Source organism: Ischnura elegans, chromosome 11 (genome assembly GCF_921293095.1).
Source record: "Ischnura elegans chromosome 11, ioIscEleg1.1, whole genome shotgun sequence".
NCBI classification, from domain to species: domain Eukaryota; kingdom Metazoa; phylum Arthropoda; class Insecta; order Odonata; family Coenagrionidae; genus Ischnura; species Ischnura elegans.
Genome location: NC_060256.1, coordinates 65,792,522 through 65,806,882, shown reverse-complemented (window position 1 = coordinate 65,806,882; position 14,361 = coordinate 65,792,522). Strand labels below are relative to the sequence as shown.

The following is a 14,361-nucleotide window of genomic DNA, read 5'->3' as shown; positions in this document are numbered from 1 at the left end:
AGGAATAATAGAGTAAAACACTAATATAGACTTTGCATAGCAATTTTCATGTAGTTTATTCTGTGAAAATTTTATTTTAGTAAACTCAATTGATATTACAATATCATAAAATGCTAACAGCCAATAAGAGGTGTTTCAATTCTATACACTCCCTTTCTTCCAGTATATTTAAATATTAAAAAATCACAAATTTTCAAACACCAGGTTTTATATAAATATACTTCGTATACTTAAAATATATATATAAAAGAATTCAAAATGATCTAATACCGCCGTGTATTTTTACATAAAAAGCATCTGAAATGAGTTTTTTTTACCTTTTTTAAAATCTTATGAATAGGTGCATGGAATCATTATATCAAAGTAACTATTCTATATTACATAATTATTTGGCTGGAAAAAGTTACCCCAATGTTTTTGGCCTTCTTCTGGTATTTAGTGGCGAGGAAAATAAGAATTTACTGGCGAGGTAAAAAGTAACTTTTCAATAGCATTTGTGAACATTTTATTGCAAAACTGTTACCAGTGCCATAGATTTCCAATTAAAATTTCCAATAGTGAAGTGGATAAACAATTTCTAAAAAAATTAATGAATAACTAGCTATAAAGTCGAGCAATAACTATGAGATAAATAGGTATTCAAGGAGCGTTTCAACTCAGGAATAAAGTGAAAAAACCGGGAACTAAAAAAGCCATTGCAGCCTAACCGAAGTACATCAAAGGTTATGCTGAAATATGACACTCCAAGAGAAAATTAATTCACGTGATACATGTATAGCAAAATCTAGGGCTAAAATGGGAGTGCCCGCCTAATTTCTCACCGGCCGCGAAGATGATTTTTTTCCGTGAATCAGTGAGCTCACATTCACCTAAAGAATGTGTACTCCTTAGCTTCTTGCTCCACATCGTCACTAAGTAACGGATGGAAAGATTAAGGTTGATGCGACGGCTGTTTATTCTGCCGCTTACACGTATAAGGAAGGAAAAAGGAATGGCCAAGGGTTAGATGCCTTACCGTCGTCGTTGAGGAGGGAATCTTTTAGCCTATTTCCCTGATTAAATCAGCTAGACGGGACCTTTCCGTTTTTATGCGAGATTTGCACAGGAGCAGAGGCGCTTACCGTCTGGAAGTTTTCCAGGGGAGAGGCCCAAATTCAGGAGAAAGGTTGTGAAAATTTAAGCTGTTTCCTCGCCTAAAACCTCGCGAAAATATCCCACTCATCTCGCGTCTGGTGAGAGGGGTTGGAAGGCTGTGGGAGGTGTGCCTCTGCTGCAGAAGGATACGTCTGGCAAGACACCAAATCTCCCTAATCACCCACCGCCCTCTGGTTTAACTCCCGGTGTTTCTTGACACTCTCCATGCAATACTGGCGACTCAATAACATCCGAGGAAAAAACTGTACCAGGCACCATTTCTAACTAGTTAACATGTGGTCCTTTCCTTATATTGCCACTATAAACACCTAATTAAACTGTGAGTTACACCTAAATATCGTAGTTGTTGCCGCTAATGCAATTTATGATCTTTTTGGACCTGATGTTGCTCGATGCCTCTCAGCTGCAAAATTAATCTAATTCAAGGAGAATATTATGTTTTAGGATATATAATATTTCCAGTAATTTTAGTTAGCATATCGAATAATGAATGCTTGACAGTAGTAGAGTTTTTAACGAAATTTATATTGGCTGAAACTCATACACCGGGGCACACATTTGAGGTGGGGTGGCGGCTCCTTGGCTGATTTTGACGTACTCTTACCATAGGCTTATCAGAATTATAATTGGTTCCAACCATGAGGGAATGAGGCAATAGATCCCCCGACGCAGCCTCAAAGAAAAAAAGATATCAAAAACTTTTATCTAATTTTGATGTATAATAGGTAACTGCATCTGCTTAAAGAACAATTTAAAGAGACAAAATGATGTAAAATTTATTCTCAAGCATGTCACTTTTAAAAACATTATCCGCACACATCGTAGCCTGGGGGATCGCCCCACAGACTCCTCATTCCCCCAAAGCATATTCCCAGTTACGCCGCTGTTACCAACAGAAATATAAACGATTGAGTTTTTCTCATGTTATTTTATTGATTCTTTGCAGTTTTAACAAGCAGATTGTGTTAATATCTTTTAAGCGAACGGCAGTATTTTAAATGTAGCACACCACAAAAAAGATAAATACTATATCATGGAATAGAACAGAGAGTGAGTTTTTGAAGGTGGTTAGGAGATTGTTTAAGAGTGTAGAAGGAAGATTTTTACCCCATTGGAGTTTATTATTTCTTTATGCTTTAATTATCGATTGAAGTAGCTAACCACAATTACTTACTTTCTATTATTCTAAGTTTTTATTACTATAATGACAGTGTTCAAAAACGCCGTACTATTAAGACAAATAACGAAAAACTATTCCTTACGTACAAATTTTAGTGCTTTAATGCTCATATTCCCAAATTTGGCCTCAGCATAATTTTTCACCAAACCCTTTCGTCATCAAATTGTGGCCATAGTTTCGGTCACCTTTTGGTTTCTTTTCTACAAAATTATAGTCGTTTCGAAATTCTAATGCAAAGTTTTCCGTCGCACTCAAACAGAACTTCTTCTCCATCGGAAAAAAGGCAGTGTATAAAATTAATTGAATGAATAAAATTAAGCCTTCAGCAAAGCCTATTATCACTCACTCAAAAAATTAAAATACAACACAAAATAATATTGATTCATTCAAAACTCATTAAAATGAACTAAGTAATCCCTCTCAGGAAATATCATTACATCAGTTCCCTCTGAAAAAACACGAGACACCACTCTTTATTTGTAATAGGGTTCATCTTTATGCATCTTGAGAAGCTGTCGGAAGATAAGGGATGAGAGATCATGAAAGAAATAATGGGAGAGGATGGGAAAAAGAACCTCCACCAACCTCTCGAAGCTTATACTTTCCGAACTTATGCCCGAATAATTACGAAGGCACATTCTAATCGACGGATGATTTTTCATTTAAAGGGAAAAACGGAATAGGGATGGATAAAACGGTCCAGGGCACAAAGGAGGGATTATACAGGGGGATGAAGTAGATGAGGGAGGGGTAGGAGAGCAGAAAAAGGTCTGGAAATTGAGGAGGAAGTGGAGGAGAATGGGGAACATGCGGGAGAGTTGAAGATAGTTCTGTGAAAAAGCTCGGTCCAGGAGGAACGATAGAGGGAGAAGCAAAGGAAAGGGATGAGGTTGACTTCTCCTTAATGAGATGGTCGGAAATCCATTCTCGAAAACTTCTTCCGGAATTAAAGGGAGAGAACTTCTTTTCGGCCTTCTCTTTCCTTCTTTTTTTCACGGGCAATTCGACCCGAAAGGCGGGGCAGGCTGTTTAAGATCTGAATGAAGTCTCATCCCCAACTCGGTCGTATCAATCTATACCATTCCCTTCCTCTCTTGGCGACCAATGCTCAGCTTCCTAGATAGATAACCCATCCCTCATCCAATTGTCAATTAAGATGCATGAACATTCGTGAGAAGATATTGGTTTCGGATGCACGGGGCAATTTTTGGGAGAGCTTAAATTGGCCCATGCATTTTTCAGCATTTTTCACTTCCTGCATCCCATTTGCGCAAGAATTCCATGATATCTCCGCCTAGGATAACAATAAGAATTATTCGATCGCTCGTCACTCCTTGTCTTCGAGATGCATACTGAAATTAGAGTCAACAAATATTAGTTTTTCGCTACACTCTGAAGGGTTTGTCTCTAAAATCTGATCAAGTAAGAATAAAAATTTTCAACTTAAAAATATAAGGATTGAATTTTGTATTCCCTCATTTTTCATTATATTTTAGATGGATGACATAAAGTATGGCGAAACGATTTCATGATTTTATTGAATTGAATACTTTTTGAATTGTGAGAAGAAATTGGAAGGCGGGGGGAGAAGGGGGGTAACAGGATGTTATTGTGGCTTGTGTGTTGCCTTTCCACCCAGTGAGCGACGTTTCAAATCCCGACAGGGGCAGATATATTCAGTGACAGAGCCCTACTACAATGCTTAGTGAAGGACACGTCAAGTACAGCACTCCGTCCGTTGTATGGGACGTTTAGCCATGGTAACCTTGGTGCTTTTACTTTAGAATATGCAAATGGCGACGATAGTCTCTCTCCACTCTTTCCTGCTTACCCTTCCTTCATGACGCAAATGAACTCAGCTGTCGGTCACCTTCTCCAAATACCATATATTAGCGAGGGCAGAAGCTGTCAAAGATCTGAAGGTTCATTCACAATTAGATCTAACTCACTCTTCTCTCTTTCAAACCATCCTTTCTTCTCTCAGGAAAAACACTCAGCTATCTAGTTGGATAATCCAGCCCTACTCCAATAGCATTTGAAAATTTATATGCATGAGCCTCACCAAGATATGGGTAAGGGTGGATGCATGGATCAATTTTGAGGGACACATATCTCTCTATATTCCATCATCATTTAATTTTTCCAAATTTTATCCAGTGTTGATAGTGCAATAAAAATTCTGATTAAAGGTTAGACTACCCCCGGTTAAAATACCTCCGGTCACTGACGTCTTAAGCACCAATGAGCTTAGTATGGATCATACATTATAATACTGATTTGCTGAACCGTTTTTATTACGTAGAAAATAAAGGGAATGAAAGTCTTGAAATAAATTTAGTCAAGCGGTGTATATGCGTCACAACTGATATCTTAACAACGGCAGTCGCGTGCTCTTTACGGGGCTCAGGGTGTTAGAGGTAGGTGTGTTATTATAAAATGAAAAAAATGACCTCTTCTACTTATTTAGAACCACCCAGTTGTCTTCCTTCAATCATATTATCAACGTTCCCAAACGCAAATTAGGAAACTCTTAGGAAAATTGCCCTTAAGCTATCTATGCGAGATTGATTAGAGGGTAAGCTTGTTGTATTCCACACAGTATTTACGAAACTTCGCGTTTAAAAAACTCGACCAGTTTCGATCTTTTCAGGTCATTATCGAGAGATGAACCTTACCCCTTGATAACTATTCAGGTCATTATCAAGAGTTGTACCTTAGCTCTTGATAATGACCTGATTAGTTCGAAATCAATTGAGTTTTGTAATAAATACTGTGTAGAATAAAGCAAAGTTTACTTTTTAATCAATCATGCCACCATTCCACTAAGTGAACTCGCATGCCACTTATTTTGTATCTAAGTGAAGCTTTAACTGATTGCTTGTATCTGGAAGATTTTGATTGGTCAGCCAACCAGGCCGTTTGATGGATCGCAGAACAGAAACAGAATACAGTATTATAAATTCAGGATTGTCAAGTATCCTGCATTAGCAACGCTTTTTCTCTACTAGCTATTCTTTAGGGGAGTCTGGGTCCCATCCCATTAAACCAACCCCCCATTTCACCTTCCCTAAGCCTCCCTCTTTCTCGCCATTCCACGAGACTTTTCCCTGAATAAATGAGGCATAAGTGAATCAGTAATGAGAATTTTGAATTCACCTCACTCCCCCCCCCCCCCCTTCAACCGCTCGCCCTAACCCTGGTTCTGCTACGGAAGGAAAAAAATTACGGTGCTGGCTGGAGGAAAGACGAAAAAAAAAACTTTGAAAAATCTTATTTTTTGAAAACCATTTCTTCCCAGGGTTTCTTCCCTCGTACTTCGTCTTCGCTTTTCAACGTGTGGGGAGAGCAGGCTGTTTTAACTTCTTCTTTCCCTTGTTCCATCCCTCTCCTTTCACTCAAAGTGGGGGAATTGTCTGGCGCTAATTAGAGGGGAGAGTTATTCCTTTTAAACTTTACTTCTCCATTCCCTATCCTCCCACCCAGCACAACTGCTGGCCTTCCTCCTTCCTCCAAATATTCAACCCCCCCAAAAGCGGTGATAGACTGAATGATGGAACAGGGACCGAGGGATTTTCCTACGGAGGGGAAAGAAGGAGCCAATGTTCAATTTGACACCTTATATCCCCCTCCTTCTGGTGACAATTTTTTATCAACCCCTTCCTAATCGCTTCATCTCCCAAGGTTAAAAAAGAATTCCTTCAGGGGAGGATGCAAAAGATAACATTAAGGCGGTTTTTGGATCGCGGTTAAGGGTTTTTTAAACGGTGACACATGATCCCCATTAATGCGAACAAAGACACTTTTCCGCGGGACGTATTCCTCCTTTACTTGCGAAATAGGGTTGACGTGTGCGAAGGGTAATTGAGGGGCAGAAAAGAGGAATGGGATTCTGAATAAATTCATTCTTTCCTTCTCTTTGAAGTCCGCAGCGGCCTTTAATCTTTCAATTAGAGGCAATTTTTCACGCCTTTCCCTTTTATGGCACGGGAGAAAATGCAGCAAAAGTTGCCAAGCCAAAATTCCCCGGGAGAGAATTACGATACATCTGACTTTCTTAACTAGGAATGAGGTGTTCATTAAGAGTAGCCATGAACTTCCAAAATTTTCCGTTAGGTCGAGCACAATCCCCGTTTTGTCGGATCATCTCCAGTCTGCTATCGAAGCAAATTATGCATAGAAAACTCCGATAATCATCACTGTAATTTTGTTGCTGGTTAATAGCCGCTGATAAAAATAAATATTAACCGTATGCCTATACTTCGTTCTACTTTCCTTTGGTTTTTCGTTGGGTCACCTTGTTGACAATTAAAGATGAAAATCACGAAGTATCCGAATATGTACTTGTCGTGGGAGGAGTTGAAATAATTAAAGTGATTAATACTAATAAGTGACAAATCTTTTAGATCCAAGTTGACATTTCAGTCATTCTCACATCATTGCTAACTCGGAGAACCGAGATTACTCTGGCTTAAATATGGCGATATAAACGCAGAAATATCGTGGGCTAGCAATAAAAATAAGGAGATCTTATATCATACACATTTAATATTTGACTTATTTATTTTGTTTCTAAATGAATTTATTTAGTAAGAAAGTGATGTGTATTAATATAAAAGTGAGTGGGGACGGACTTTGATGGGATTCTGTCGTGAGGGAATTCTATGGAGGAAGATCTCTGTTGCCGGAATTTAAATTTGCCTAAATCCCTTACACTTGGTGCTTTGACCATTGAAGATGACAGCTGATTCACTACCTACTCCCAATTCAATTTTCCCCTTTTCTACATTAGCTCATTTTGTTGTCCAAATTATAACCTAATTTTATGACTTTATACTAAAGAACTACCAATAAAATTACCCTAAGCATCTGGATTTGAAACCAGGGCAAGATTATGATTATAGCTCACATAATATTCACAACATTGTTAGCATTTGCAGGGGTGACCACTTAAAGCTATGCCGTTGATTCAACGGTTATATTTAAAAAAAAAAAATAAATTTAAACGTAGGGATGCATATTTCTTGGATAATCTCAATAAATTTGCTATTAACTGTCTGGCTTCTATTCAGATATAAATCCTCACGATAGCTATAAAAGTGAGCGCAAACACTTTCACTAGAAACTCAACCGAACGAAGAGAGCAAGATTTTTAGAAAATTTTAGCAGTGAAAAGCCTTATCGTGATCCTTAAGATCGTGATAACCACATTACCTACGCATACAGAGGGTAGAAAGTTGAAAGTTTACAAAACCTCGGGTATACTAAGATGGATTTAAAATCACGGGTTCCAATCAGATAATCCGCCGCTTTCAAAACAGCGAGAAAACGCATAATCATACGAAATATACTGGCGAAATTCCAAAACGAAACTGATGTTCTACCTTAGGTCAGTCTCTTGTTGAGAATTTTGGAAATTTTATATCTCAAACGCAGTTCATAGACCTTTGGATCAATCTACTTGGTTTTCCACTTTCCGAAGAACGAGATTCCTGGTCCGAAATATTTCTCACGCTAAAGATTATCTAGCGAATCATCAATTCATCGGGGTCATCAGTTCTTGGAATCGCGTAAACCGTTATGCTGCGCTTTCAAAGTGTTCCGCTGAATGGAAAGTGAAATGCGTCTCTCATAACTAACCTATTTATATTTTTTATTACGGCTGGTGTGGAATTTTGGAGGAGGCGACCGAAAACTTAGGTCATTTGCGCCGTGAAGCTAGGGCATGGAATGAAGGGTGGAGAGATACCCGGCGGCGGCATTAGCCTGCTCTCAACGAAAGGCGCCAAGGGGACCACGGCTTAACGTCCCATCCGACGGACGGAGCACATTGCGCTCGAAAACTCCTCCACAGAACATTCAAGCAGGGATCTCTGAAAATTCTCTGCCACCGCCGGGATTTGAACCCACGCCCATGGGGTAAGAAGCCAGCACTCTAGCCACCAGATCCCCGTTTTCTTACCTTTTAGACAGTTATACATGGTCAAAACGATAGATGTACTAAACGATAAATATACCATATTAAAAAATTGTCGGTAATTGTCGAACCAAGTTTATAGGCTCCCATATAATACGGCTGAGTAAATGTGTTACTAGCTAACCGTTATATAAAAAATCACTTTACCCACTAGATAAAAAAATGAAGTTTTTACAGGTCTTTTTATGAAGCCGTTTCAAATCAATATTCCCATTAATAATTATGAATTGGATTCCTCAGCCTTCAAATTTTTTGAAATGTAATTAAATTTTTCTCCGGAATTCCTATGGAATACCTCCAATCTTCCTTCTTTTCATGATTAGACACAATTTTTATCAGGATACACAGTTATAAATTAGCTTCCTTATTGCCTGATTAAAATATTAGACAACAGTTACGAGGAAATGGCGGAAGTTTCACAACATTTTAGCGGAATTTTTCAGCATAAAGACCCATTACTATTTGATTACGATTTTAAAAAAGGCATTCAATTTTTAATTTGGGACCTTTCTGGGAAAAAATGAATGTCAAAATGAGTGAATAGATAAAAATGGAGACTACGGAGATGGTTTCACTTTGGAAATTAATGCGCTTTTCTTAACACTTCATTAATAAAGGCACATTGGCCGATAAAATAACCGAGGAGAGATATTTATGCATGGAAACGAGGACTAAGGCGAGGAAACGGCTAGCGCCTATATTTGCTTGCAATGAAGTTAGATATAGCTTTCGTGAAAAAAGAAAAAAAAATCAAATTTTACTCCTTCTTTGGTAAATTCATTAATAAGCAAGCAATACGTGGTGCTGACTCCTCTTGTTCAAGAAAAAAGGCGAGCTGAGGAATTGTAAAAGATGAGAATTGATGCATAGATACTTATGATGATTTATAATGAATGCTTCGACAAATGTTGAGCACCTTACATCATATATGTCATTGTATAAATTGAAGACCAAAATTTGGCTAGTAGCTGGGAAACTAGGGTTCGTGTCCATTGCGGGTGATATTTTCTATTGGAAAGATGATGACAAATACTAATCTGAGTAGGCAAATCGTAAACCTCACCATTAAAACTCTGGGCACTTTATGGTTTCTAAAAATGCTCAAGCAAAATATTCAAATCAAAGGACGAAGCAACACTTACACATTTATAAAGTTATAAAGGCTGACAGTCTCCTTTATCTTCTCTTCTCCATTACTCAAAGCTGCTTATCCAGACAACATGTACAATTAAAATGCCACGAAACAAGTAACAACGACAAACCCATTGAGTAGGCAGTCCACAAAATTGCAATAGCACAAAATGCATGCTGCAGAAATTTTTCAAACGAGTAACATCAGCAAGAAGAGCCAGTTACTTCACTAAAATATCCTAAATAATACCAATAGATTTAAATTTTAGGTGTTCATATCATTAACACACTAAATTAACAATGGCAACTGTTTGAGAATCAATTATAAAATAAAAAATTCGTAATACTGCGATATCCTTGCGATTATATTTATATTAAAACATGGTAGAGCAATATAGAAGGAAATTTATTTGACCATTCTTAGTTCAACCTACAATAAAAAAACATGCTATGATAAAACATAAAAAATACAGCAGTGGTGGTGACTAGGCAGACAAGTTAACTACTCTTTAGAGAGATGTCTATTTTTGGATGAGGGGGTTAGTGTCCCCCACCGTAGCCATAAGAGGATTCAGCTACGTATCCTCCGGCTCCGGTGCTGCTGCCACCTCCATAGCCTCCGTGCTCGCCTCCGTTAACTACTCTTTACACGTAATTATGACGGATTACAGGGAAATTGTATTCGATGCAGTCACACACACACGTAAAAACCATTTAATGCACATATACTTTATATGTACACCGGATTATCTAACTTTTCCATCCTGTTGATAAGATAACATCGTGATGCTCCAAGTATAATGGGTCGTTCAATTCACAGGGACCGTTAACACTTTGAATCCCGTGGTATTTTCAAGTGCAGGTTGTGTGAAGCCCAGTGTCTTTGACATTTTTCTTATAAAGTCCAGTATATTTAGAAGTAAATATATTTAGGAGCTGCAAAATGGTAGTAATCTTCATACAGAAAGACCAAATAATAAAAGAAACAGGTTACCTATTTGGGGAACGGGAGAAATCCGTGGAATATTTTTCCACGAAATCAAACGTGACTGCCCGAGCTCAACTCTGGCGGGGAATACACATCCCGAGGTATACTCGGGCTTGGGCTTCATGGTAACAATACGCGTTCAAAACTTCACACAATAAGCTCCTATAATGCCGGAGAGATGTCTATTTTTGGGGGGGGTTAGTGTCCTCCACCGTAGCCATAAGAGGATTCAGCTCCGTATCCTCCGGCTCCGGTGCTGCTACCACCACCATAGCCTCCATGCTCGCCTCCGTGATGCACGTATATGGGCACTGGCTTAGTAATGGTCACCGGGTTCGGCACGGGAACTGCTATCGGCTTGTGCACCACCACCGGATAAGGCTTGGGCACTTCGACGGGATAGGGTTGGGCCACTGGGACTTTGACCGGTACGTGGACCGGGTACGGAACGTGTTTCTCAACTGTCACCGGATAGGGTTTCTCCACCGTGACAGGGTAAGGCTTGGGCACGTGGACGGGGTAGGGTTTGTCCACGGGGTAAGGAACGGGGTGGGGTACTGGATAGGGAACTTTCTTCTCCACCGTGACGGGGTAGGGTTTGGGCACTGGATAGGGGACTTTCTTCGTGATCGTGATGGTCTTCACGTGTCCCTGGGTGAGATCGTGACCTCCGAAGTCGTGAGCTCCGTAGCCGAAGTCGTAGATGCCTCTTTTTCCGTGCTTGCTTCCGGGCTTCGCGTCCTCTCCGCCTTTCTTCTCCGGTTCCTCTGCTTTCGCTGAGAGGAGGACGCAGGCTAGTAGTACGACGAAGGACGTCTAATGAGTCAGGAGATGGAAGAAATGATTAGAGACTCTTTTTGGGGAACGCGAGGCAGTTTCCAGTGAGGCACGCCTCACTCCAAACGAGCTCTACACACCAACTTAATAGGGAATAGCGACAGTGGTGGGTCCAGAGAGGGTCAAACCAATTGGAGTATCCAATTTACATTGGATAAAATGGCAATTTTGCTCAGTTGTCGTATAAAGCTGAAACTTGTAAAAATATTTCTGATTTGGACTCTAATAGCCATGAGATAAAATAACTAAAAATGCACATAAATGTTTCGTTTTAAAAACCTTATTCTGTGTAAAATTAGTAATAAGCCAAACCTAAATTGTTTAATTCTGTCAATTTTCCGTTGACCAATTCATCATTACTGCTATACGCGTCTTGTGTGCCCGCAATATAGCAGAAGAATATAAATTAGGTCCGACAAAATTTGAGTATGTAATCTGGAGAACTTTGTTATTTCTTTGGATAACACGTTATTGCCTCAAACAATTTCTTAGTGAAATTAACATTATTCAAAATTAAATACTAATGCATTGATTTAAACACACAAAGGCACTACTTGAGAAATATTTCCTGATCCTAAGATATACAAAATGGAAATCATAGAAATAGGATTGTGTCCGAACATTTTCTCGTATCTTATCAACATTTGATTTTAAAAAAATGAAGGAAAGAGCAAAATTTATTTAGAAGATAATAACTTTAAAAGGATAGGGAACGTATTGAGCGGGAAAAATTGAGGAAAAAATCATGCATAGAAATTAATGGACGGATACCAAACAGTAAAAATCTTCAACCGTCAACGCTATGTCTGAGCCTAGGAATAAGTAAGACTAAGGAAGAATAAAATGAAAACAATGTGTCTACCCCACAGTGAACACGAATAAGAAAATGGTGCGAGAGCTCAAAAAATCAATAGATGTTAAAGCTGTTATCAAAATTTTGTTTTAATATTCAGTAGACTATTACGTGTTATTTTTTAAATTTGTGAAATTGTAAAATCGAATTATGGCTAGGAAGTTCCTGTTTTGCAAGGCTCTGGTGATGTAAAGGTGAAAATAATTACAGCATTGGAGAAAGTAAGGACAGCAAGGCCTTCAAAATGTGGTGCTATAGAAGAATGATAAGAATGAAATGGATCGAACATGTTAGTAATGAGGAAGTCCTAAGAAGAGTAAGAGAGAAGAGAGTTCTCATGAAATCTTGAAGACAGGACAACCTAATAGGCCATATTTTGCGACGTGACGGCCTGATGAAGGCAATCATCAGGGTATAAATGGATGGCAAAAACGGAAACGGAATACCTCGAACAAAATATATGGAACAACTTAAGAAGGAGGTGAAAGAGAAGAAATTGCCGGCCTCGGTAGCGGTGGGGTAAAGTCTTCGCTGGCCAAACCGAAGGTCGCGGGTTCGAGTCCCGCCTGGTTAAGTTACCCTTGTCCAGGGCATGGGCGTGTGTGAATGTCCCTTATTGTTAATTGTCAATTCCCCATTGTAAAGTCCGTAAATGTGCTGTTTATGGGGTAATGGAAATAAATACCTAGGTGTGAAAAGATAAGCTGATAGGAGAATTGAGTGGAGAGCTGCGTAAAACCATTCCTAGGATTGTTGATCAGTGATATGGAATTCCTTCAATACAGTCGTTTAACTACGGTTTCTATGTAGGGAACTGTTGACAATCGTTGACAGACATGTCGATGGTCAGAACGGAAAAGAAAGTCCTAGAACAAAATATAAGTAACTGGTAAAGAATAATGTGGAAAAGAAGAAATATGTAGGTGTGAAAAGATTAGCTGATGAGCGAATTAAGGGGAAAGATGCATCAAACCAATCCTAGGATTACTGACCGGTGATGATGATGAAAGGTAATGTTAGAAGGAAGATGGACAGAAAGTAATAAATGTAAAAAAAAGCTAAGCAAAATTATGAAGTGTTGGTTATTGAAAACAGCGGCAAAAAAATATAATAAATAAAAGAAAATAGTGGCACCTGTCAATCTGTATGCATGAATATTACAAATGAGGATCTTCAAGTACCCTTCCACATGTGTTGTCATCCACCACGCATTTAAATGGGTTTACAAAAGTCGCCGCTCGTGTCGCTGACGAACAAATCTCGAGCTTCGCGGGGAAATTAGGTATAATGTGGTGTATTACCCGAAATTCATTCATAATGATATGATAAAGCAAATTCATACTCTTAAATTTCTCGCAATGACAAATATTATACTAAATGGTACAGTGTAACCGAAACTAGTCGGCAATAAAGTGTGTGTTTTTGTAGAAAAGCTAAGAAATTTCCTTTCAACCATAAAATATGGAATTCTACAAAGTAAAGGCCTCAACAATTCAGTGCAAATATTATACCACAAATATTCATCACCGCATTTTCGAAAGCCGATTAAAATACGACCGATGTGGCTAGAGAAATCAGCCGTCTAGAGGATGGAATTGGGCCTCCAATATGCAGTATCCGTTGATTGCTTATTGAAAAAAGGAGGCAAAAAAACGAGGATATATTAAAGAAAGTAGTGGCACCCGGAAGTCTGTATGCATAGGTACGGAGGAGAATGCTGGAGAGCAGTGAGAGAAACAAGGAACACACTTGACGATAAAGTCAGAGAGAGAGAGGGTAGCCCATTTTACTCACCGTAAGATTCATCGCGACGGGTTATTGCAGTACGCTGCACAAGGTATGAATAGAGAGTGACTCCTTTTGCCTGAGGGAACGGCGACTTATATAGCAAGATAGCTCGCGTAGATTGTTCCACATCCGCCGGAAGGTTTTCTCTCGTATAGGGGGGAGGGATTACCTGCCCCGCTCCCCCCCCGAAACTCTCCCCCGATCTTCCCAAAACAACAAAACCACCCCCGCTACAAATTACTTTCTTTTCCGGAAGTCCGGAGTCCGTGACAGCGAGGTTTCCTAAGGGTCATTTCGTACGTTTAGAAATCCTCCATTTTCATGATTGCACGGGCTGGGTGTGATGGCTTGGGAGTTATTCGCGAACTGCAGGGAAATCCGAATGTCATATTTTACGTAAAAAACGTAAATATCTTCGAAATCGGTTTTCCATAGGTAAGCAATAATAAACGGGA

At 39.1% G+C, this 14,361-nt stretch overlaps 1 protein-coding gene across 1 annotated transcript; it reads right to left on the bottom strand.

The window, feature by feature from the left end:
* Window positions 1–9,864: 9,864 nt before the first annotated feature.
* Window positions 9,865–13,924, bottom strand: LOC124167645 (zinc finger protein 512B-like). The gene is made up of 2 exons (XM_046545626.1): window positions 13,913–13,924; window positions 9,865–11,244 (listed from the first exon to the last, which is right to left on the bottom strand). The coding sequence occupies exons 1-2, from the start codon at window positions 13,922–13,924 to the stop codon at window positions 10,627–10,629; spliced, it is 630 nt and encodes a 209-aa protein (XP_046401582.1). The 3' UTR covers window positions 9,865–10,626.
* Between the last annotated feature and the right edge of the window lie 437 nt (window positions 13,925–14,361).